We start from the raw sequence: 25353 nt of genomic DNA on the forward strand, positions 1-25353 counted from the left end.
CACAGAAATCCAGAAAGTTACAGGGTAGAGAGAGTATGTGTTAGAATGCATCTCAGTGTATTCAGATATGTACTGGTGAAAGTCCTGCTAGCATTAGAGAAACGTGTAATGTGCACCTGACTTTTTAGTGGTTCCATACAAGAACTTGTCAGTATAGGCAGAGGCTGGATGTTCATACAGTTGCATGTTCATGCTGCAACATACATTCCTTAAAGAGGTGTTTTAGGATCTAGCAAGAAAGCTCTGTACTGGATAAAGAAATGAGGGAGGTGACAAAGCAGTAACAAGAATAGTCTCTTTTTGTTTTTGTTATTTATTTTTGTTTATGATAGCTAAATATCTGTGAAATGATGCTTCTGAGATGGTCCCTGCAATCTGAACCTCAGCAACATGTTTGTGAGTGTGCATGGGATAAAAGTCAGGGGTACAAAAATGTTCATTTGTTTCTCTTGGTTTTAAAAGTAAGTGTCCATAGCATGTGAGACAGGGGAGTATATTATAATATATATACAAATTATATATGTAATATATTATAATTTGCATATAAAAATGTTAGCTTAGTGATTATGTATGTTCTTCTTGTCATGAAGCTGGTAATCAGTAGCCCTGAAATCTTTCACTCCTTGCTTTTCAGTGACTTCACCGTTGCATTGGAGATGCTGCCATTAAACAGGAAATTAATTGGTGGGAGAAGGGGCTCGTTTCTTGGGGAGAGATGTCTTTTTTCCCCCTTCTCCTCCACCCCCTTTTCATTTTTAACTCCTGAAGAGTAGAGGGGGAATAAAAAGTGGTGGAACCCTGAGTGCATGCAAAGGTGCTCGTGCACAAAAAATTCTTACTGCGGTGCAGGGCAGCTTAAGTGCTTAAATATTTAGGACAGCTTTAATGCTTAACATACTGCCAAGTTGATGCTTATGAAAGAAGTAGAAGCTATTTAAGCTCCTGGGGCTGTTTCTAGGCCTACAGGAGGCAGGCACTCACTTGAGAGAGAGGTCTGTTTTGCCTCTTCCAGGTGCTATTTGGCATCCACGTTATCACATCTCCAGCCTTTGTTATAGGTGGGATGGGAGGATGCAAAGGTACCTCTTTTTTCCTCACATACCCACCTTCCTCCCTGCTGTGGTCACCCACCAATCCCACCATGATTCTTCAGTCAGTGGGGGAAGTGAGTGATTTTAAACCTCTGTTTACCTGCGTATCGCAGGCTTTCTTTTGCAATCTTAATTATGCTGTTTGTTCTAAGAGCAACTATGTAATGCTTAGCAAAGAGCGAGGTTGCATCGGTCCCCTGAATAATTATATCATTCCCCTGAATATCACGTATGCTATCAGAAACAAACAAGGGTGTAATAATCATTATAAATGAGTCCATCAGAGCTGATTGCTTTCTCTACCATCACAAAAGATCGTTGCTATGTTGACACTTCTTTATTTTTTTCCCCTCTGTTTTTGCTTACAGTCTTTCATGTGATGGGACAGCTGGAATCAAGACTTTTCTTCTTTTTTCTGTGTGTGGTTGATTACACTAGGTCTGACTGTAGATGCTGTGAGCATGCAGTTAAGATCAGAAGGATCACTGTATGTGATGCAGGCTGTAAAACCTCACCCAGGGATTTCTGCAAAACTGCCAACGGAGCCAGAGCACTTCTGGATATTGAGCACTCAACCAGCTAGGTTACACTGTACTCCTATCTTGTAGGTGGATGAGACTGAGAGATGTATTCCTGCATTTATTCCCTTTTAATAGCTCCTGTGTTCTTTGAAGCACGAGTGTCTCTTGCTGGTTGGTGTTCAGGGTCTAGCCCAGTGGACTTAAACGTCTCTTAAAACATGACAAAAACAAGGTTGAATTTAGATCTTCTTGCAGACGATGCATATTTTAATACAGTCTCTCTGATATTGGAAAATGTATAATGAATGAAGGCCCTTTCCCAATAAAGCAACTGTCTGTTAGCTTGGCGAAAAATCTGAACCATCTTTGCAGTTATAAAAAAGAGAGACTTCATGCGCACAATTCCTGTCCTGTATATGTCAGGAAACATTTATTTGCAATCAATTGTATCTAGAGCTGACTGTTTTGTAATTCAAGAAATCTCAATACCTGTGAATATTGCTGCTATTGTCTTCTAAAATCATAGTGTAGATAGAAAAACATTCCTTTCCCAATTAAAATGCCAATTCACTATTGATGAGCATACATCCTATTGACTGGGAACTTACCTGTCCTGTTTGCTATCTGAATACAGCCTATTTCTTAGAACACTGATTACACAAGAAGGATAACAGTGACTCAGATAGGAAACATCACTCTTTTCAGATAAGATCTACAGATGTTGCTGGAATATGCAAAGTAAATGCTTGAGTGACACATAGCTCAACACAAAGCAGAAACTACTTATATGCAATGGTTTCCAGATGAAAAAAATGATCTGCAGTATGAAAAATTGTACATGGGCTTTTTCTAGTAATATGCCTATTAAAATAAGATGTATAAAACAGAACCAGCCACATGTGATTCGGGAAACTGAAAAATCCATTTATGCTTTGTAGCTAAAGCTGATCTGAAACCTCAGCCCACTGTAGCTGGATTGTGTGCCTAGCCACAGTGGGGACCACTACCTAATTGTGTTAGCAGCGATTTTCCTTTCTGTTTTTCTTTTAATATAACAGTTTTAAGAGCTCTGAGCCAGATGTCAGAAAACATGATTGGAGCATTCACACAGTCTTACTCATTGATGATGTGAGGTATAAAAAGCTTAACAGTTTAGTTTAAAGTCAATCATTGAATCATTGAAAGTTATTGAAGATTTTCCTTTGTTTGCATGGAATATCTTTATGAAAAATGATTTATTATTTTCTTTTTAATTTTGATGCTTAATGTGATATCTGAAAATGGTATTTCTGAAACAGGACATGGAAAAAGTCAATGATGACATTTCAAAATTGATGGAGAAGTTATTTAAAGTATGTTGTTAATGCTTGTTCTTTTTGACCAGCTTGGCTGTTAATGGTTTTCAAGGGGAGACTGTTTTGCTAGCTGAGGAGTCCTTATATTCACAACAAAAGTTACTTTCATGTTAATACATCCCTGCTACCAACAGTAATATTTGTGCTTCCAACCTGGCATCCCACACTTTGGCCTGGTCAAGGCAGACAAGATTCCAAGAAGTCAGCTGGGAGCTGCAAGATTACTGCTGAGCTCTTCATGCCTTGCCGTAGTGTACCACCGCGTGAAACACTGCAGCAGAGAAATCCTCCTGTAAGAATTAAATTGCATCTCCTGGTTATTATTACAGCTTAATGACTGCAAGAGGCAGAACCACAAAGGAATAGACTCCCAAAATGGAAAAGATAAAGAATCAAGAAATTTCATGCAGAGAAGACAAAGCTCATTTTGCTGGCATGACTGCAGTGCTGACACTGGTGATTATACACTTGGGATGTGCTTGGCATGTCCAAGAGTTGTAAAATTTTCTGCTCGAATTCAGTGGTGTTCTTTCTTTTCAGGAAGACAATGGGAATCTAAAGAATTTGTCTGTGATACGTGAGAAAACTGCCTTAGAGACAGCACACTGATCTCAGAAGAAGCAGGAGTGGACCTTTAGACCTCAGTGGCATTTTAGAAATTTATTTATAAAGATCTACAGCCAACTAATTAACTTCAGTGGTGAAGACTGAGATGCTGGAAGTAGCTCATCGCTAGAGCCAGGTTGGAGGCCAGAGATATTTCTGATGTAGGGAGGCGTATGTGATTGGACGACTGAATTGTTGTCTAATTACTAACTTTGGCACGGTCAGAGGAGTAAACATCTAACTTGTTCCTAGAACTCTCTGTTTTAATTAGAAAACTGAGCAATATGGAAAGGAAATTGAGTATGCTTTAAACAGGCCCAAAACACCCGCTCTTTTGCAGACTGTGCTGAGTCAAGGCTGCAGACTAGTTCTGAGTTCAGTGAGGAATCTTGCTACAGGTGTTTGTGTCCCCTGCATGGGATCCTCCATACAAAGAAGGCCAATGCGAACATATCAGGTACAACAGGAAAAAAAAAAGGGACTTCAAAGGCAGAAATATGGCAGTGTCCCACAGCTGCTGTTTCTCAGGAAGAGCTTCGGATCCGTGAAGCCAGGAGGAGCCAGGTGGGTGCTGCAGGGCCCCATGCCCACACTGATGGGGGATGCTGCCAGGGGTAATAGTGAGTCTCCTAATTAACTGGGCCAATAATTAACATTACTCCCAGAGTGGAGTACTACACTGACTGGGAATGTGCTTGCAGCAAGAACAGACAGTGGCTGTAGCACAGATGACTATTATGGCAAGGAGATTTTGTGTTAAGAAAAATGGAAGCAGAAAGTTTCTTCTGAGCAAGACAACGGAGTGACAACAGTAAAGTCTGACAGTCCTAAATTGAGTAGGAAAAATACTAATTGGAGAAAAATGGAAGAATTTTTGCATGTTTATCCCATTTGGGAGATTTGACTGAGTGAGGAACACAGTTGAAGACTAAAATATAGATTAATGATACAATAATTATTGGACTCTATATTGTATCAGAATGGAAAATGAACGGAAACTGTACAGAAACCAAGCTGTAGTGGTACAGGACACAGAGTCAAACCCAGGAAAACCCTGTGTTGACTTCAGCCTGGACTCAGCTCACGCTGCAGCTGGGTTACTGGATGCTGCCACCTGCAGTCTGCGTTGGTCCAGCGCTTTCTGATTCAGCGAGTGACAGGACAAATACACACACACATCAAGTCTCTTTCTCACTGTCAGAAGCTTTGAGTTTAAATATATTCACATTTGCTATCCTGAGATATCTCCTTAGTGATTTTATGGAATAACTTACCAGAAATATAATTACAATAAATAAATAAGTAAATAAATAACATTTTTTTAAAAAAGCTATCTACTTAGATGTTTTACTGTCAATTCCATCAAAAATATGAGGAGAAAGAGCAATGTCCTTTAGTGGTCAATTACAAATAGTCTTTAGTCCAGTATTTCTTCCTGCTGTATGCTACGTGAAGACTACCATTTGAAAGCTATGAATCCTTTCCATCACTGAGTTCAAAATAGAACATTCAAAGATCTGCCTAGGGATGAGATTGGTTTTTTGTTTCTTTGTTTATTTTTCCCTCTAGCTAAAGTTGAGGCCAGAACCTACAGTCCTTCATAATCTAGTTTGTTATAATTTAGGTACCTTTCAAGTTATTTTTGGATTTGATCCCAGAGCCCACTCACAGCTGAATGACCCTATTCCTGAGCACCAGCTGAGGTATCAAGTCCTTACTAATCAAAATGATCCCATCTACTTTATATTCAGTGCTTTTCTTGATGGAAACAGAAGAGGTGATAGCTTACTGTAAAGGAAGGGTCTTCTGCCTGAAACAATTCCCCTAAAGCACTGTCCAGCAACGTTCAAATATTTATTAGTCTGTGCCTAGAACTGTGCCAAGGATGACTCGCAGAGTTAAATGTGTGCAGGAGTAGTACAGGAGATCAGCGAGGGAATTATCCCCAAATCAGCTGTAAGTAGGATGGTTGTTAAGGTACTTACTGTACTGTAGAACTTGCTTAATGTTCTCCTGTCAGGCTGTGAAAACACATCCTCATGTTGGTGTATGTCCCTTCCGCATTTATAAGTCATTTCTGCTCAGTGGAGTAGTTTAAAACAATTTTCTGCTATTTCAGGTTTCAATCCTATTTAACTGCTGAAATTCCACCCTTTCTAATGCAGTCCTCATTCTGCAGGCACTGTGACATGAAAAAGTAGGCACATAGCCCGGAGAGGATGGTAGATGTGATCACTGTGGCCAAATGAAAACCAGACTGATCCACTTTCCTTTGCTATGAAAACACAAGGACTTAGCTGTGCATAGTGCATCATCGTTGGTAGCTAGCATGTTACACACGTGCATGGTGAACTGCTCTGGTTTACTCAGAGATCCATTAAATGTTCCTGTGTCTGGTGACAGTGAAATAGTTGAAAACCATCCCCCAAGGACCAGAAATCACGCATCCTTAAAAATCCACCAGACTACTTAGGCCAATAAGTACAGAGACTGGGGATCGTTCTGGCAGGTTGTGTGAACGTGTGCATTTGTATGCATGTATAGAAACAGAAAGAGAAGACAAAAAAAAAAAAAAAAAAAAAAAAAGTTATTTTCTCTAAAAGGTTGTTCAAATGTCAGCCCCAGCAGATGAAAATATTGCCAACAAAGTGGAACTGAAACTAATTGGTTTGCATGAGCGTTGTTAGGCGGCAGCATTAGAGAGATGGAGCCATGGTTGTGGCAGCACAGGGGTATGCTGGAGATGAATGGAGAATTTCAGTTACTTAGTTTACCTTAGTTTTGAAATCTCTTAAACTCTGTAATGTAATCTTTATTTTTAAGTGGTTTGGAGTCATGTTAGTATGAAAAAAAAAAAAAAGAAGAAGATACGGGGAACTGCTTTGGGGTGAAACTTTGACATGAGTCAGCTGGAGCAGGTTGTGCTGTGCAGGAGGCTGAAGCTGTTACTTGATTAGGAGTGATATGAGATGAACCAGAGTCCTGAGACAGATTCAGTGGCTTTGAGTCACTACCGAGCAGCCCAGTCCCACTCCCAACATCTGCCTTCAGTCCTCTTTGTGATCCCTGGTCTGGCAGAAAGGAAAGACTTATGTCTCCCCAGTATGTACATACCTGCCTCCTACTTCACCTGGAAACTAGGTGCTAAATCATCAATATTTTTTAACGTAGAGACCATTCCAGAGAGCAGTATTTTCTGTGAGGAAAGTTAATCAAGAATACCTGTACTGCCTGCTTTGCATCTATGTACAAATTAGGATTGTGAGGAGAGAAGTGGCAAAATCGGTTCTTGGTAAAAGACGTCTGTCCTTTGTTTGCCTTTCTTCAAAGGTAACATGCTTCTGACCTGAGGAGTCCTCCTTCAAGGACTGAAAGCAGGAGCACTCGGTCGCAGCACTGTTACTGTGACACTGTGGCACCAAGCCCCTCCTTACTGCCAGAAAACAACCAGCCTCCTTCATTCCCAGATCTTTCTGGTCTTTCACTGTGCACTGTTTTTACAGGAACTTTGTTGCTGTACCTGAGGTTCTCTGTTTGTTTGTCAGATATTTCAGACTGAAGGATCAAAAGAAATACTGGTGTTCTTAACCAAATGGTCTCACTTCTGGAAGAGAGGGAATTCATGCAAGTGACTGATCAGAGAGAGGTTAACTCGAACACAGCATGATTCTTTCAAGCAGCCTAGATTGGAGGGAGTCCTTCTTCTCAATAAATAATAATAAAGCAAAAGTAAGTGAGGTTAGGTACCTTTGGAAATGCTTTGCATTGCTCTCACATTGGCTTGTGCAAAAGTAGTGGTCACAGCAACATATTATAACACAGCTGTTTCCTGGTACCTCTGTCTGGTAGGATTTAGGCAACAACAAAGACATTAGGCAAGAAATACTTTTTTTTTTTTTTTTTTTTTTTTTTTGTCAGACCCATTTGTCCCTGATATCCAATTCATTTTATTTCTTAGGAAAGGTTAAAGTGAATGATAATGATAAGGAGAACTGTCAGTGGCATTGCTGTGAAATACATAGCTTTTTCTGCAGAGCAAATAGAAGTATTTCTCTTGCTCTGCTGTTGTTTGAGTGCTGTTCTCAATGGCTTATGGTAAAATGGCTAATAGTTTCCCACAGCAGTCAGATAGGCCAGTGCATTGAGAAGCTCACAATTATTACTTTTTAATTTTTTTTTCTCTGTCAGCTGAGTGAGACTTTCCCATCTGCCATCACAACCTGTCTCTGGATTGTTGTAACAGTATTCATCAGCAGAATTGACAAAACCCAAATTACATGAATGACAACAGAGAAAGACCCAGATGTTACTTCATGAACACTTTTGCATGGGGTGATCAGCCACGTTCTGCTTGATCGTGCCAGCTTGCTGTTTGCTCTTAACAAGCAGCGTTCTTGCATTGGGGCGCAGCATGGGGCTTTGTCAGGGTAAAGCAGAGCATGGAGGGCAAAAAGAGGGAAAGAGAAAATGAGCAGTGACCTTGTACATCCCAACAACCCACTGTAAGGTCTCCCTTTTTAGGGCTTAGGACAGTGTTTCTTGGTATTTCAGTAATTCTGTGAGAAAGTGTGCACACAAGGGATCTGGAGCTGGGGAGTTTGGAGTTAGATCCTCCCTCTCATCCTCTCATAAGGAGAGGCTGTAGCAAGATCTGTTGGAAGGAGCTATGTTCATAGCGTGTGTCCCTCCCTGCAACACACCTTGTGCAGAACATACAGCAAAACTAAACAACACATCCTCAAACACACACACAAACTGCCCTTCCAAGTTAATCTGGAAGGGTGGTTTATCAGCACTGTCCTGTTGGCATTATCTGAGAGCAAAAGTCACTTTCAGGATAAAGCCAGGGAGTGTTGATTTAGACCTTCTACATGTACTCCTGACAAAGTCTTATGCCATGACTATCAAAACAAGTCCAATGAAGAAGAAAACTGAAAATGCTAAGATTGTTTTCTGTGTTGCTGGGAACCCTGTGCCACCATCCTATGCTCCTTCTGAGCCAGCTGGGTGTGCCAGCTAGCAGTACATCCTTTCTGGCTTAAGTTTAGAACAGGATTTAAAATCTTTTGGCATATTTTTTTGGGTAATGACATTGTGCTGTCATTTTGAGCATGCAATCCTGTCCACCACTCAAACACAGGTTTTGAGGTGCAGCATCTAATTAGCAAGGGATGGCTTGTGTCTAAAACAGAATACACCCAAAGACAAAACTAAAAGCAAAAGGCAATTTCTGCTGACGATTATACAGTAGAGAATGCATTTAGCCTTAATTGTGTTTACTTAAGTGGAGCCCATGAGGGAAACTAATACAAGCAGTTTCTCAGTCAAGAATAGAGCCAAAAGATAGGTGTGTTTCTTAAAATTCACCCTCTACTAGTGAGCTTTTAAATCTTTTAGAAGGCAGGAACATGGTGTGCAATAGCAGCAGAGTAAATGTTCAGCTGTTACCGGGATGTTGACCATAGAAGGCTTGAACATAGGGTGCACAATCGGCAGAAATGAAAACATCCTGGCCTTGCAGCTTTACAGTTTTTGTGAGTGGAAGACCACTGAGCTGTTGGCCTTGGGGCGGTGCATTTTCACAGCTGGCAATATCTTACTTTTCTATGTTAACTTAAGAAATAACCCCTAATATCCCGAAGGCCTGCAGAACAGGCACTGAAAAACACTGATATATAGAGCAACATGAGAAACCAGACCTTTAAAATACCTGTGTCTGGATAGTTACATGAGATCATCTGTTCCTTTATGTATTGGAGTATGTTTCTTTAATTAATTAATTAATTTCCTTAACTCTTCTGACCTGACATTTGTAGAGAGCACTTTGCTTCCACTGAGAAGGAATGGTAGAGCACTAAAGCTGAACTCACGCACGTGGAGCCCTGTAACATGTTTGTGCTTAAGTAAGGAACACAGCAATTGTAATCAGTGGTTGTGGCTGTGTCTCAGATCAGTCCCAGCCTCTGGAAAATTGTCCCAGGCTTGGGATCTCAGCAAACTTGTTTTTTTTCAGCATCTTCCACTTGCTGTTCCAGCTTTCCACAACTCAGCTATAAACAACCCTGACACTGATTTCAAGAGAGATACAAAGCTGGGCTGGCACACAGCATGTTTCTACCATGCCAGTCAGCAAAGGGTCTTTCCTTCAATATTATGAATGCTTTTAGACTTCATTGTGTAATTCATTTGTATAATCCCTGGGGAATCAAATCTTCTGAGATACACATGACGGACTGGTGCTTGAAGCTCCCACTGATAGATCTGAGTTCCATAGGCACAACACGAAATGTTTTCTTTCCATGTTACCTGCCTGGAGCTTGTGTAAGCTCACCACATTTCCACTTTTCTCCTTGTATAATGGAGAAAATAAAAGACCCCTGTGTTCCACAAGAGCTTGTTATGACTGAAGGGCTCAACATTTGAAAAGCATTTGCAAATTAAGATGTGACTTGAGTTAAAGCACTCTTAACCACCCAGTTTAGGTCCTTTTCATCTCCCCACTGCTGCTTTCCATCTGTTCCAACATAAACTGTATTTGAAATGCTACCAAGATCCTACCTAACTTCTGAGAGGGTAACTTCACACAAGTGACAGGTCCTTCTGCTCTCATTATTAGTGTGGAAGTTCCTTCACAGGCCAGTCTTGCTTTGCTCTGCATTAATCTGTGATATGTCTCAAGATAACCACAGAATTACACCTGAACTACCAGGCAAGACATTCCATTTCGAAGGACTGTTTGTATCAAATGATGTAAGCTTACTGATTGTTCTTTCTGACTTGTATCATTGCAGCCAAGTCGTTGACATGGGATTTTCCATCAGTGTTGCTAACACATGCTGTAAGCTGGCACCAGTTCACCCGTGGTCATTCTGCACACTTACTATCAGGTATTTCAGAAGAGATGAGCTGCTGGTGGCTTATTTTGTGCTGGAATATCTCCTGGCATGCAGTTATGCAAAGATCCAGAGTACTGGTCTAAAAACAGGTGAAGTACCATGTAATTTATACACTACATAGGTTTTAATTGTATTTATCTAGCAAAAAAATGGGACCTTTTAAGGCTGAAGAGTATTAACTTAGCTGCTCTTCCTAGAATACGTGTTCATATCTAAATGACGACACTCATACCTGTGGAGAGTATTTTTCTTCAGTCACTGTAAAGGCACATTTCCCTGTTCTGGTGACTGCCTTCATGTGTCAGTGCTGTTAAACACAAGTTTCCTTCCCCTGCTTAACAGACCTGTTTTAAAATACCAAACTTTCTTTAAACTAGAAAATGTAGGTTCAGCTTCCCTTGTGGATATCTGCATTTTATAAACCCAGTGTGTTTATTGGTCATTAATCAAATATATCTGTCTTCTTTATTGTGTTCAGATGAGGAAAGCTTTGTCTTCTCTTACAGCATCTTTAGCACTTGAGAGGGTCTTGTCACTCCTGGCTGACCTCTGCAGCAATGCTAAATGAATTTGTCAGTCTGGTCGTATGTGACTCCCTGGCTTCCCTCTGAAACAAATGACAGGAGGGCTGCATCAGTGAGTGAGGGAAAGGAATAGCAAAGATTTTGAAGGTTGTTTGGGAGGAAAACCAATCTGATTTGTAACATTCAGCAAGATGCCTAAATGGAGGGAGAATGTAATGCCTGACAATGCTTCCAGAAAGACCTCAGGCAGGCCTCTTTGAAGCCATGTTGGCTTTAAAACTAGGTATGTAAAACAGTCTCTCTACCAAATCCTTGAACCCTTGACAACTGGCAAGTAATTAGACCTCACAACACCTCTGCTGGCTTCATCACTGCAAAGCAAAGCTCAGACAGGAGTTAAACACTGGAGTTTCATCCTGCTTTTCAGAAGATAGTGGGAGATTGGTCATAAAGGTAAACTGAGCCCAAAAGCAATGTTGAGGCTGCTCCAGTGCAAGAGCGTTTTTCATGTTCCATCGAAAAAGTAGGCTTGGAGTTAACTAACAAGAGAAAAGGAGTGAGGGGAAACATCAAAGCTGTGAAGCTGCCTTATCAAAGGCACATCACTTCTGTGCTCTGTCTGGCTCTCTATCTGCTCCACAGAGAACGTACCAATTCTTTCACTGCCTGTGGCAAACAACTGGCTGCCATAAATCTGCTCAAGAAACAACACAGTACTTAACAAGTAGAGAAATGCATGCAGTTTGAGAAGATGGAAGAACAGCATCAGTTTGTGGCATGGGACTTGAGGAGAGGGAGTTCCTCAGGTAATGTGGAGTAAATCAAATGAAATCAGAGAGCTGGCTGATGCAAACTCTTCTGCTATTTGAACTGAAAGATTCTTCTTTATGACTTCTTCCACATGATGGTATGAAAAGCTAAGACATAGATTGACCAGCTTTACCAAATCAAGGAAAATTAGGAGAGTTAATGCTACAACTTGGGACCGTGCAATGTGTCTGCTGATTCCCAGTTTTAAAGAACAGGTTTTGCTGGGGTGGCTACATGCTGTCAAGTTTAAATAGCTTCTTTTGCAAATCATTTTTGTCAGCACGTTTTCCTTTGCTACAAAAACACCTGCAAAAATAATTCTGAACTTGAAAATATAAATAATATCTAGTTTTTGTTCTTTTCAATACGTATAGATCATGAATAGCTTCAAACAAGTGATATCTGAGACTCTGGCTAATTTCTTCAAAAGAATAACTGAGTCTGTAGGTCATGACTGAGCAATTTGGTACCTGGCAACAGAGTGGTAAGTCTGAAGGACTGTTTTTTTCGATTGCATGGCCACAGTGAAAAATTGAAAATAATTTCACTTTGAATCAGCTCAAACAAAAAATGAATTGAATTGAAAAATACAGATTGCACCAAATGGAGCATTTTATCTGGCATAAAACATGTATGCCATAATGCAGAATTTAAGACATTCACAACCTAATAATAATAATTAAGCTTAGCTGTCTGAACCTATTACTGAGATGGGATTGCCAGAGGCTGTTGAAGGGTAGCATTGGTGGAATAGGAGCAGATTTAATGTCAGAGTGTGGAATCACCCTATTGCTCACTGTAGTTACTTCAGTGAGTGCTTCCTTCTGTGTCTGCCTTAAGATTTTATTTCTCTCATGTATACAGACCCAAGGCGACCGAAACACTTATGAGTCTGGGCTAAAAATTGCAACACATACAAAGACTTGTATGATTAACAAGTGCATCCTGTTAAAGCAAATTCTAGTTTGTCAGTCCAGAATTTGAGGCTACATGTGGAGGGTTAATGGAAAAACACAAGGCTTCTGTTCTTAATAGGAGGAAAAAAAAAAAAAAAAAAAAAGAACCAAGAGGAGTACTGCATTGCTCTGATCACCCAGACACATCTCTGATACATACTGAAAGCCTAGAGAAGAACAGGAGCCCTCTTCTTTCTTTAGTGCTTATTATGTGACATTGATTCTGCTGGTAAGAACGCTCCCATTTATTTAAACTGAAACAGAAATAATTCTGATATTGTCTTATTCCATACCTGACTGAATACAGTGTCATTCTGAAAAAATCAGAGCTAGTAAATGTTTCTGCTTCACATGTATTTTCCCTCTTTTCAAGAGGCTTAAGAATATAAGACACTTTTCAAAGCTGTCTCTGTCATTAATACATCATACCTTAAAACCACGTATGCATGCGTATGTGATTATTGTTCTTGAATATTATCGTAGAGGAGTGGCTATCTATAGACTTACCGTGCAATCTTTTCCAGATTCTCAGCAGATATTTACAGATTAATGGAAAGGAGTTAAAAGCATGAAGACAGCTATGTGGCTGTAAGTGTGAGAAATGGATGAAATGGAAACATTTTGACAAACTAGTAGGAAGTATTAAAGAAATTTCCCTTTAAAAATATAATTTAATCCAAACAAGCTATCTTGGAATTTCTTATACTATCCCACTGAATATATTTTTTCTGAGGTAATATGACTGGTGGAAGGAGAGCAAGTATAGAAAATTCCTTGATGAAAGCATCCTTATCTTGGCCTTTTTCCTGTCAGCTGCCATGATGTTGGCATTGAAAAAAATGCAATATCCCCTAAGAAAACAACAAGGATGCGACATTTCTGCAACACAATATCCATCTCTTTGAAGCTCGTCATAAGCAAAAAAAGGAATCATTTTGAGCAACAAAGATATTTTGTATGTGCCCATTCTTGTCTTTTTTACTACACGTTCCATACTCTAGTGTGATACAAACACAAAATCCTTTTTTCTGCCAAATTTGTACAGATTTGGACTTGTGTCATCCCATCCCCTCCATTCCCCCCCCCCCCCAGTATTTCTGAACATCTTCATATTTGATCTTCTGATGAAGATTCAAAATTAGATGAAAGCTTTTCACTCAGTTTTGTTATTCCCTAAGCTTTTTGTCTGAGTTTGGAGTCTTACCTTGCACAGACTTGCAGAAACTATATTGAATTATTTGCATCAAGGACAGTTGACATATTACTGAACCTTATAGGAATTTTTCTGCTGATAAAAAAAATACAGAAAGTGGCAGTTTCCTGCATTTCTCAGTGCAGTATCTGATGCATTTAACAATGTACTGATGTGTAAGTTTAAATGGGTTACTATACTGGAACCTTTCTTTCTACGATTTGAGGGATTTCTTCCAAGGTGAACGCAGCACCAGTTTAAAAGGACAAGTATGCAGTTACAGGAGAACATGACTACTAATGTCACCATGCATTTTCAACCCCAATAAACTAATATCAGCCTCTTTATCAGGCATCTGATCTATAAAAACAGTCTGAGGACTGTGCAACCTTATTTAAGTGCATTCACCTTTATCAGCTCATCCCACTCATCTCCTTGCAAGAAGATAGATCTGACATCAGTTGTCACCATGGTCCTGGACTTAACCCAAAGGACACTACAATAGTCTTTATTGTACAACATTTTGAAATAAAACACATTTTTTCCCAGTCTCTGTTCCATTCTGTAGTTAAGAAATATGAAGTGTCATAAAAACAGCCTGCAAACATTGTGGAAAAGTATAAACAATCTTCTTTCATAAGGGCGAGCTGCAGTTACAAAAACAGCAGCACCACTGTTTACTGGGTTGTATAATAAGCCAGATCAATCCTGTTGCTGTGTAAGGAGAGGTTTTTATCCTTGTATAGATCACTTCTCTACTTCTGCAATCCAGAAATCTGACTCTCTTTCAAACCAATTTTTGATGCCCTTTGAGTCATCACATAATAAATCCCTTCTATTGTTTAGACATGAGTATTTGCATCATGATCTAAGTGTCAAATGTGGAGTATAAAACTCTGGGCCCAAAGGAAAGCTGTGCTAATGTCACAGTTAAACTTACATCCATGGTGCCCATAACAGTGGTCTCCACCCTAGCATTTCTCTTATCTATTAACTTTGCTATTCTCACAGTTTTTTTTCTTTAGCTGTTGAATGCATTATGAGCCTTGCTGGGATCCCAGTAGGAGACAAATTTTGTTGTCAGCTTCAGTGAGAGCAAAATAATATCTTGGGAACTATTCTCTGCAATGGAAGCTGTCATAAAACTCGACACTTCACCGAAGATATAGGAGAAGTGGGATTTGATCTGTTTTTCTGTCTGAATGGATTTGAACCTACATCTGGCATCTACATCCCTTGTGGATATCTGTGTTCTTCAGTCCTGGAGCTCTTTGTTGATGCATTCCCATTTGCTAAAAATAATGTATTTTTTTTGTTAATCCAGATGTGAATTACAGTATCATCTATTGATGAGGGGAATCTTCTGGATGAGAGGAGTCCTGTACTCAAGAAACTCTTCAGATGACTTGTAGAGTCTATTTGAGCTAACAGGCACAGCCAAGAGAGAAAGGCTGAAGAATAGTCTCATCTTCCCTGGGAATCACCTCAGCTGAAAGCTCTCATATTCAACTCAAGTGTCTTGCCCCTTCAGCTAGTAACTGAGAGATTTGCTATTAAGAGAGAGATTTGGCTCTAGAAGGGAGGAAGGGAGGGAGAGAAGGAAGGAAGAAAGGAGAGAGGAAGGGCTAGGAATCCCAGTCAGAGGAGGAGGGATATTTGGATGAAAGTATTTTAACTTCAAAAGGTGACTTAAGACACTTTTCTGACTGTCACTTTTTTTATAGTACATCAGCCCACGCATACTCTATGTGGTTGTATTGTAACTTATTCCAAGGCCAAATCCAAAACCTGTGCCTGCTTTTGCATGCATCCACTGTGTGGTTTACACATGCCAGATCTGCAAGCAAACATCTCTTAGATGTTCTTCTTTATATGTGGAATTTAGACCTGCCCACTACCTCCCAAGGCAGAGTTCTGCCTATTTCAACTTTGTAAAAGTTTCCTTTTCATTTACTTCTAGGGGAAAAAAAAAAAAAAAAAAAAAAAAGCCACCAAGATGAAGGGTATAAAGAAAACACTTTATAAAAGCCAAAAGCCAATTTATTTCAATGCAGTCTACCCCTTTTATAGCTTCAACGTGCCTCTAATGGAACAGGTCAGTAAGTTCTGCCTTATTCATTTCCTAGCAAGTGTAGCTAATTGCTGTTTGGTGTAAGAAGCATCTGCAGGTCAATCAAAAAGAATTGATTGGGAGGATTAATGCAATATCTGATCATCAAATATTTAAATCTGGCTGGCTTGCAAGAGTGGCAGGCTTGCTAGCCTGTGGAAACACCTTTTTGGCCAGACATGACTTGCCATTGTTAATTTTCAGAGGACTCATGGTAATGTGTACACAATATTTTATATGCAGAGATTTTTAAGAAAGAATGAGGGCACAGATGCAGACAAAGAATGTGTCGTTACTCGTGTCTAGATTTGAACAAGTAACCGTACATTAAGAAATGTTGCTGGGAGAATGTATTTGTCTCTTCCTGGTGTGGGAGTGAAAATGTTCATGGGATTGATAGCTAAAATGAAACAAGCACAAATATTCTAAAGCCATTTATTGCATTGATCATAAATACAGGTAATAGCATCTTGTTACATGGACAATAAACACAGTTTCTACTACAACCTTCTGGTTATAGAAGAACAGAGAATTCTCTAGATGCTACGACACCAGAGGTTTGTGCTGATTTCTCCACCATATTCTCTTCCGTTTTCTTTCACCTAATAGTTCTAGCAAAAAAATCCAGTTTTGTTGTTGTTTGTTTGTTTGTTTCTGGCTGGGAAGATTTTAAATTTACAAGAGTGACTTGGAAGAATCTAGCTGCCCAGTCTAGTCATACAACCAGAGCCAGCCTTTTTCCAAAAGAAATAGTAACCTCAGCTCTAGGGATGTAAAGTTATTTTTGCCAGTTTAATCTTAGCTATGACAAAGAATCCACTGATAATGAACAGAGCTCTTTGCAGGATGTAAAGTTGAAACACAGACATGACCTCTGTGCAGTTTGGGATCTACATAGAATAGACGGCCTAGGAAGTGAGGAGAATGGAGCTTATTCTGAAGATAGCACTCCAGTTACTCAGAAGACCTCAAGGTGTTTTTTTTTTTTTGTTTGTTTGTTTGTTTCCCCAAAATATACTTTAAATGTCACCTTCTGAGCAGTCACCTTATTGAGATGGTTATCTTTTAAATAATGGTCATCATTTCATTATCCAGTGACATATTTGAATGAATGCTTAGCTCACAGAAAAACCTACCTCCCTATGGACTAGGAGAGCAATACGTGTCTGTGCATGGTAGATAATAGAACTGAAATGCGTTTTTTCTGAAAGGCCATCAATCGAATGAACAATCCTTCCCTAGTTTATTATTGTTATTATGTAATATCACATTATAATATATATTGCTGTTTACCAATCTGACAAGAGAGATGAAGGAAGTGGGATTTACATCACCAGCAAATCTCTTTTCATCTCAAAGTAAGAGCTAAATGGCTTCTTTTATCCCTCATTTACAACACAAAGATGCCTCTGGAGTCTGATGATGGAAAGATAAAGACATTTCATGTAAGAGATGCCACTTGAAGTAATTATTGTCTCTCAGTAATCATAGAATTAGCTTATTACTTAATCACTTTTCTGTTAAACTGCTCATTGTCACAATTCTCTAAAATTTCTCCTATTCTGAATTTGTGGTATAAATCCCAAATACCTGCATGCTGCTGCAGGGTTCTTCCTCCCTCTGTGCCTGGTTGTCTGAGCTCACCACTTAGCCGATCACACAACTGTCATGTGAGGTGATCTATCTGTAACTCATTTTCTGATCTTCTGGTGGAAAGCTTTTTGCCTAGATTTGTAACAATTCTCTTTTAAGCCATAAAATTAAAGAGGCATTAACCATGGAGCTGACAACTGCCACAAATCATCAGCACTCAACAACAGCTGACCTGATTTGAAAATCAAAGATGGCAGTGGTTCAGAGCACTCAACATTTTCTGACTGTGTTAGCCTCACTTTTCAATGCAGGATATTTGAAGAAACTGAAACAGATTAATGCTTGATGTGAAAAATAATGACAGTATCAAAGGTATGGCAAAATGGATTGACTTACCCCTTCTTATGGAAGCGTAAGTCAAGGGAATGGGCTAAAACTTGAAAAAAAATATATTTTAAATATCTTCAGGAGTTCTTTGCTGTTTTTGTAAACATTCCTGTCATTATAAATATCCTTTCCTGAATGGTCAAATAGTGAGGGAGTAAGAAACATTCTACCATAAACTGTCCATGAAAACCACCAAACTTTTCATTTCAGTTATCAACAGCTGCAGCTATCAAATGTTCAGGTGATGTCTACACGCTCACTCGGTGTTTGTGGTTTTCCCCCAGGCAGCTGCAATCTGTGAAGGCAGGTCATAAAAACAACCCAGCCCACTCATGTGCGATAGGATTGTTTTGTAGTCTCTTTTTCATGATAAAGATTTTGCTGTGTGTTAATTTGGAGAGAACACAGCTTCCATTTTTTCCCCCTATAATTAACTATCAGTATGTCATCATTATGAATTGCATGATCATTATCATAATTATTCATCATTATGAATATTATTATCAAATGTGTGGTAAAACAAAGGTATTTAAATAGCTGCAGATAGCACAACATTATATATATGTTATATTAGTCAAAAGCCATCTTAGTAGTCTAACTGGTTAACTTGCAGTCATCTTTTGATCATCACATCTCTCAGCCCTAGGAAAATATGAGTCAATTTGATCCCTCTTCCAGCTGAAAATTGGAAATCTGTCTAAACATAGTAACGTTTCTTGAGCAACTGCTTTTATGTTTTATAGTCTAAAAAGCTTCCTAATTTAATACTGTAAAGTAGTGAGATGTAGTATATTAGTGTCCATAGTGACATGCTGTAGGTTGTATACTAAGCACTGTTCAGTGTTTATCGATTGTTTTGTGCCCTGTATCATTCTTGTAGGTAAATTTCTCCTTTATACTCTCTACCTCACAGAGGAAACTTCAGCTGGGATACTGCAGCTTGTCTTCAAATGTTATTGATCCTTGCCTCTTGGTTCTTGGCCTGACACTCCAGCATGCATAATGCAAAACTTGGCACAAGCTCACATGTGGATCCCTGTAAAGAATGGCTTCTCAACTTCTTGTGGCAAGTTCATAGCAAATTGGCCTGATACCAAATGCAGCGCTGAGTCTACTAGGACACCCACTGGAAATGTAGATGCAGTTTTCATGAAGGGCAGAGACTGGGGCAGCTTGAGGATGTGAGTCTGCAGGGAGCAGCTGAGCAAGCAGTGGTGGCTGGTGATGCAACTTGTGATAATGATTGTGAGTAAATATAAACACAGGAGTAAGGGAGAAAAAATGCTAACTGAAGGGGAAGCAGGGAAGAATATTTTATTTCTGACACGTATTTGGTCCTTACAAAATAAAAAACAAATGGTAAACTGTTATTTAAGGTTTCCTTTAAGGCCACTAGAATGGGGTTTGGGTTACTTTAAGACTGCCTAATGCACGTGAAGTAAAAACACAGAGAAGACAAGTCATATTGGTCCACAAACAATGCAAATTCCCCAGAGCTTACTTTGCAGAAAAGTTTATCTTTGTTGTATTTCTACTTCAGCACAATTCATACACATTATTTTTCCTGAAGTAAAAGCCTGTATTCTTTTGGCTGTGAAGACAACTGGTCTGAAAGAATAGGTTTGAGAGCTGAATATTAGGTGTCTATCACGGGACCAATGAACAGACAACATGCCTAACCCTAAAATATTTGGCAGTTTCTGTCTGATTTCATGAATTACTTGCTGCATGAATTTGCTGCATGAATTACCTGCTGCTCCTTTTCTAAAGGAGTACAGCAGGTAAAAGGGAATTGAAAGACAGCTCACACACCTTTAATAGAAATTTGGCATGTGCTATATCTGCAAAGAATACCTCCTTAAACCCTATTCAGTTAAAAAGAAAAACAAAACTGCAAAACCTTAGGTGAAACACAGCAAAAAAATAGTTTAAAAAGGTGTCACAACACTGACATATATAAATCAGTAAGAATGTCATAATGAGAAGGAAGCTGTCTAATTTTTGATTTTTTTCCCTGCATATACTAGCAACTTTCTTGTTCTCTCCCCAGGTTGCCTGTCCCTTCCTTCACTGGACATAAACTCTCTTTTTCTCCCAGAGACTTGGCAAAAAATTCCCTCCCTATTCAGCCATGCCAGTTTTCTTCCCTGCTAGTACATCTTATGGCACATAGGGACACCCTGGTCCTGTGCCTTGAAGACTTCCTTCTTGAGGAGCATCCAGCCTTTCTGGACCCCTCTGCCCTTTAGGACTGACACCCAAGGGATGCTCCCTATGAAGTGTCCAAAAAGTTCAAACTCTGCCTTCTGGAAGTCCAAGGTAGCAGTTTTACTGACCCCCCTCATGACTTCACCAAGAATAGAGATATATCTTAGTCATGATATATATCATGATACAGATGTATATCATAATCATGATCGCTCTGCACCAGACAGCTCCCAACCACCACACCTCCCACCAGTCCTTCTCTGTTCATGTACAGCAGGTCTGGTGGGGCACCCCCCAGTAGGTTCCCTAACAGCTGAGTCAGGAAACTGTCTTCCACACACTCCAGGAACCTCCTCGGCTGCTTCCTCAGGGCAGCATTGTATTTCCAGTATGTGTCTGGGCAGTTGAAGTTCCCCATGAGAACAAGCGCTGGCAATTGTGCGATTTCTGCCAGCTGCTTGTCGAATGCCCCATCTGTCTCCTCATCCTGGTTTGGCAGTCTGTAACAGACCCCCACCACGAAGGCCTTGTTCGCCTTTCCCCTGATCCTTACCCAGGATAAATACATATGCTCTAAACAGAAAACCTGCGTTTGCCTGGTGGTTTGCAGATACCGTATCCCCAGATACACGTGAAGTACTATGCAAGATTTAATGATGCCCTCTTCTGGTCAGGACCAGCTCTTACCACTGCAGGCTTCCCTGCACTGCAAAAGCAGTGGTCACACAGCCCAGCCTTTCAAAGATTGCAATGAACAAGCTGTCTGTGCGCAACCTACCACTTTGGGTTCTTGCTGGATAACCCATCCAAGCCAAGTTGTTTCATACCCACTTTATCTAGCACGCTGACTGTGAGTGCTGAAACAAAACCAAGCACATAGAGCAGAGTACCTGGAACAGACACAGTCAATGTTAGAAATTCCTCAGTGTAGAGAGCTGAATGACGGCATCAGCTGCATGTAATACACAGAATTCTCTGTGACTCGTATTCCTGGCTTCTCTCAACATTAATACTGCAGTCTCATAGTAAGACCATTACCTCTTATCATCCTCTCAGACAGTTCTCAAGGCCTTTTTCCCCTAAGTTTCCCTGTTCCAGAATTGCCTGAGGTCTGTAACACTAAGGCCCTACCCATCTCTAAAGACAGACACTTTGTTGGACTATGGTCATAACGTGGCCTAAACTGCAACAGGTCTGTGCATAACGAGCCCAAGGTTAAAACAATCCAGACACTCAGAAACTTCAATGGCCCCATGAGAAGGAAGAGGTACTGGAGGCCAGGTTGTATGTCTTCACTTCTTTGACCAAGTGCAGTTAACACGGCAATTTGACCTGATAGCACGCTCAGCTCCAGAGAAGTGAGTCAGGTTACACTGGAAATGCCAGAAGCAGATTTAGCAATGGGCATCTTCTATCAGAAAGATCGATATTTGTTTTGTTTTCCAAAGAGTCAAAGCAATATCTGTGATGCATACACACTGTCTGGTGTGTCTATCCTTGTAGGAGCTACTGAAGTCGCTGTGCTGTGCTTGCAAATGCTGCCTGAGCACGAAACTAATGGTGTCAGTATGGGATGCAACAAGCCATGCCTGTCAACTTCTCTCTGAGAGCTGGCAACAGCAGAAGAGAGCAACAAGGGGTTCAGTTTCTTGAAGAGATTTATCTCACATATGCACCCCCTTTTTCATCAAGGATGGCCCATATTGCTTCGTTGTTTGGGAAATTACAATTTCCTATAAACCCTGAGTCCAAAAAGCACATCCTGAGGCAGGTCTTCATAACCACCATTCCAGCATAACAGAGTACCTAAGTCACACTACTTAACTGAAGTGTGAAATAGATCATCCTTTCCCCTACAGACAGATCTCATCTCACTGCACAGAAGAGAGGACAGGAACTGAAATTTTCTAAAGATATAGGCCCTAGAAGAGATTCACTAAGAAATATGTAAGGCAGATTCTGCTTCTTACAGTAATTTAAACCTGTGTTTTAGTTCAGTCCATGTGCAAGACAGCTTTCACCGAGACCAATACACAAAATGCTACAGAACCAGCAGTATTCTCCTAGCCAAAATACAGAACAAACACATTAGATCCTTTTATTTTGTTTCACTCTTAAGTTTCCATTCACTCAGTGGGAGAAAACGTACAATAAGTACTGAATAACTGTGCTTGTAGATGTTAAAGTATTTGGAGAAAGCTGCAGACAAAACTGTTAAGCTAACACCACAGCTTTAGAGGGGATTTCCAGGCATCTATGAAGAAAATACAATTCTATCACATAGTCATGCTAATGACAGAAAACAGTACAGAAAACTGGAAAACAATGTTCCCCTTACCGCTAACTTCACTATCTCTTTCAGGTACTTTTCATAACTAGACAAAACAGTCTAGCCTCAGGTCTGGAAAACAAAAAGCCAAAGCCCCAAAGAAACTCACCTCCCCAGAGTGTCCACTGCATTCCATACCATGACTCAAACTGCTGGGTAAAGAAGTTGAGGACACTTCCAAGACAGGAGAAAGACAGAGTCAGTCCAAATGCCAGTGCTAGTTCCTTCCCCTTGAACCAGAAGGATGTGATACGATTCTGAAAAACTTGGAAAAGAAAAAAATATTTTCTTGAACAGACCAAGAGCACTGCCCAGAAGCAGTGAACACAGCCTCTCAAGCTAGTGCTTTAGCTGGAGTAGGAGATCTCTGAGCATCCCAAATGGAAGTAGTACTTGTTAACTTTGCTGTCAATTTTAAAGTGTACTAAATCATGCTGGGACATGGGAGTTGAACTTATTGCTCAAATAAGGCAAGCAAAAATAACCCCAAAGGCATAGCAGTCACAGGGCAGTCCCCACCTCTGTGAAAAGGACAAACTTGTTAGAAGGGAACCTTTCAACCATTTCAGCACATACAAAATCTGTGTAATCCTTCAAGGAAGAGTATTCTTCTGTTACCAGCATAAGATTCTGGTGCAGAGCAGGTGAAGAAGACTGATAGAACTAGGGTTTAGGAGGCAGAATAAAAATGTACCATGACCTTCTGGTGAGGCTTAATTAAGAATGTGAGTTTCTTACGAGTAAGTGACCCATTCCCAGAGCCAAAGAGCAGTCTTCCAGTTAGCATCATTGGTAGGTGATATGGTGACCCCTTGAAATGTGAGCCCAGGGCAAAGATTGATGATCCCAGCACAGTCAGAAGAGAGAAAACAAATACACCAATTAGGAAGAAACAGATAAAAAAAATTCACAAACCTCAACAGACATTTCTTTCTTTATGCCTCTATCTACTCATCACCTGTAAGATGCTAACTTTTGTGACACAGACAGAACATAACTGCATTTGCTGGTACTGCTGGGCCTTAGTTAATGGCACATGCTAGAACAAATGTCAGAACACAGAACAAAACACTACTTTATCAGTTTGTCCCATCAAAAACAGATAATTCCCTGTTATATGCATGCCAGAGAAAAGCATGTTTACTATATTGCTCTGTAAATTGAGGTAAGTCAGTGGTCAAAAGATTAAAAGGTCTCAGTTGCATTCATGGAGCTGCTCAATTAACAGTTGTGCACTCACCACACAAAGCTGTGACCCCTCTCCCATACCTCTATTATCTTACCAAAATGGATCATCCTTTTGCACAGAAAGGACAGTCTGAAATACCACTTCAGTGCACAAATAAAATAATTAATCCTCAGGACTTACAGTGATTTCTTAGTTTATCAATTAGGAATCCAGCCAAAATAACCACTACTGCATTTCTAGGAGAAAATAAGAACAGGAACATTTTTGTTTTGCTGCTAGGGAGCAACTAGCAAACTGCCCCAACCCTCAAAGAGAAAAGTGATTTACATCCAAGCGTAGATTGCATACAGCAAATTGTATTGCGTAGGTGTCATTCCCAATCCTGCAACATAGTGCAGCGTGCTGTTGTGTCCATATTGTGCCATTGGGGCATGTCAAGTTGCAAAACAAGTCAGAGAATCTCTGTTTGGCAGCAGACACGGACCTAAGCATTCCTTTAAAACTGAAGTCCTTTCTTGCCTACCAGATTTTTATTTCTCCCACTCAGTTCCCAGTTCCATGACCAGGACTTAGAGGACTCAGGTCTCCGAGAAAACCAGCCCTTGCTGAATGAGAAATGACTGGCCCTTGGCATGTCTTTCTTTTCCTTTGCTGTGGCAGTCATGGCCGGGCTCAGCACTTCTATACTGTGGGAGACTGCAGCACGAGATTTATTTGATTCATTTGTTTCTTGGCTATAGTTCAGCTTGATCTGGCTCTTCGTAAAATACTATAAAGTCTTAAGCAGTGTGTAAATATGAAACTTAACAATAGTCAATTTTAATTCACAGCTATAAAGTTTTTGCTGAACAGTAGGAAACTGATAGTCATAACATGATTTAATAACATTGCTTCTACTACTGGAGAGCAACATCTTCTCAAAAGCAAAAGCATGATCAGGGAAAAAAAAAACAAACAACACTAGGTCTTCCAACTACTAAAAATCTACCTGTATTATTAAATGGATGCCAGGTCTTCCACACCAGAAGGCACAAACAAGTAACTGTTCTCCCACAGACGTACAGAAGTTCATATGGAACAAGGACTAAGTACTGACCTTATTTATTTATTTGTTTATTGTTCATGCCCTTTTCTCTTAAGCAACAAAAATCTGCACCCAATTTACTCTGGAATTCACTGTCTGAATTATGACAGATTAATTGCATTAAAAAAAAAAAAAAGTAAAAAAGTTACATGCAAGCTGTACATACATGTACATGTAATCCCATCCTTGGTATGGAAGAAGACAAAAGAACTGGACAGCGACTCTGAATTTACGCACACTAACCTACCAGCAGGTGGCACACATCTCTCTCAAAAGGTATGAAACAGACTGATAATGGCAGGTAAACGAGTCGGGTAAGAATTTCTATCAGGTATTCAGGAATTCGTGTTAGAATTTTGGGCTCTGGCACCCTTGGATGGACTGAAAAAGAAATTAACCGGGTTATCAGTTTAACCCCTGAGCACCAAAATTCCCTAGTCCTTGCACATACTGCTAGCTGTTACATTCCCGAGTCCTTAGAGAGTTCCTGTGATCTCACAGC

General features: G+C 40.0%; 1 protein-coding gene across 1 annotated transcript; it reads right to left on the reverse strand.

Moving 5' to 3' along the window:
* Positions 1-616: 616 nt before the first annotated feature.
* Positions 617-24259, reverse strand: LOC311215113 (lysosomal dipeptide transporter MFSD1-like; the record flags this gene model as incomplete). Its single annotated transcript, XM_084296142.1, is given in 8 exon segments — positions 617-762; positions 1192-1325; positions 21028-21139; positions 22688-22843; positions 23317-23460; positions 23948-24003; positions 24095-24184; positions 24186-24259. Coding segments are annotated over 8 exon segments (912 nt in total).
* Between the last annotated feature and the right edge of the window lie 1094 nt (positions 24260-25353).

The sequence above is a fragment of the Netta rufina genome, assembly GCF_964035555.1.
Source record: "Netta rufina genome assembly, chromosome: 15".
NCBI classification, from domain to species: Eukaryota; Metazoa; Chordata; class Aves; order Anseriformes; family Anatidae; genus Netta; species Netta rufina.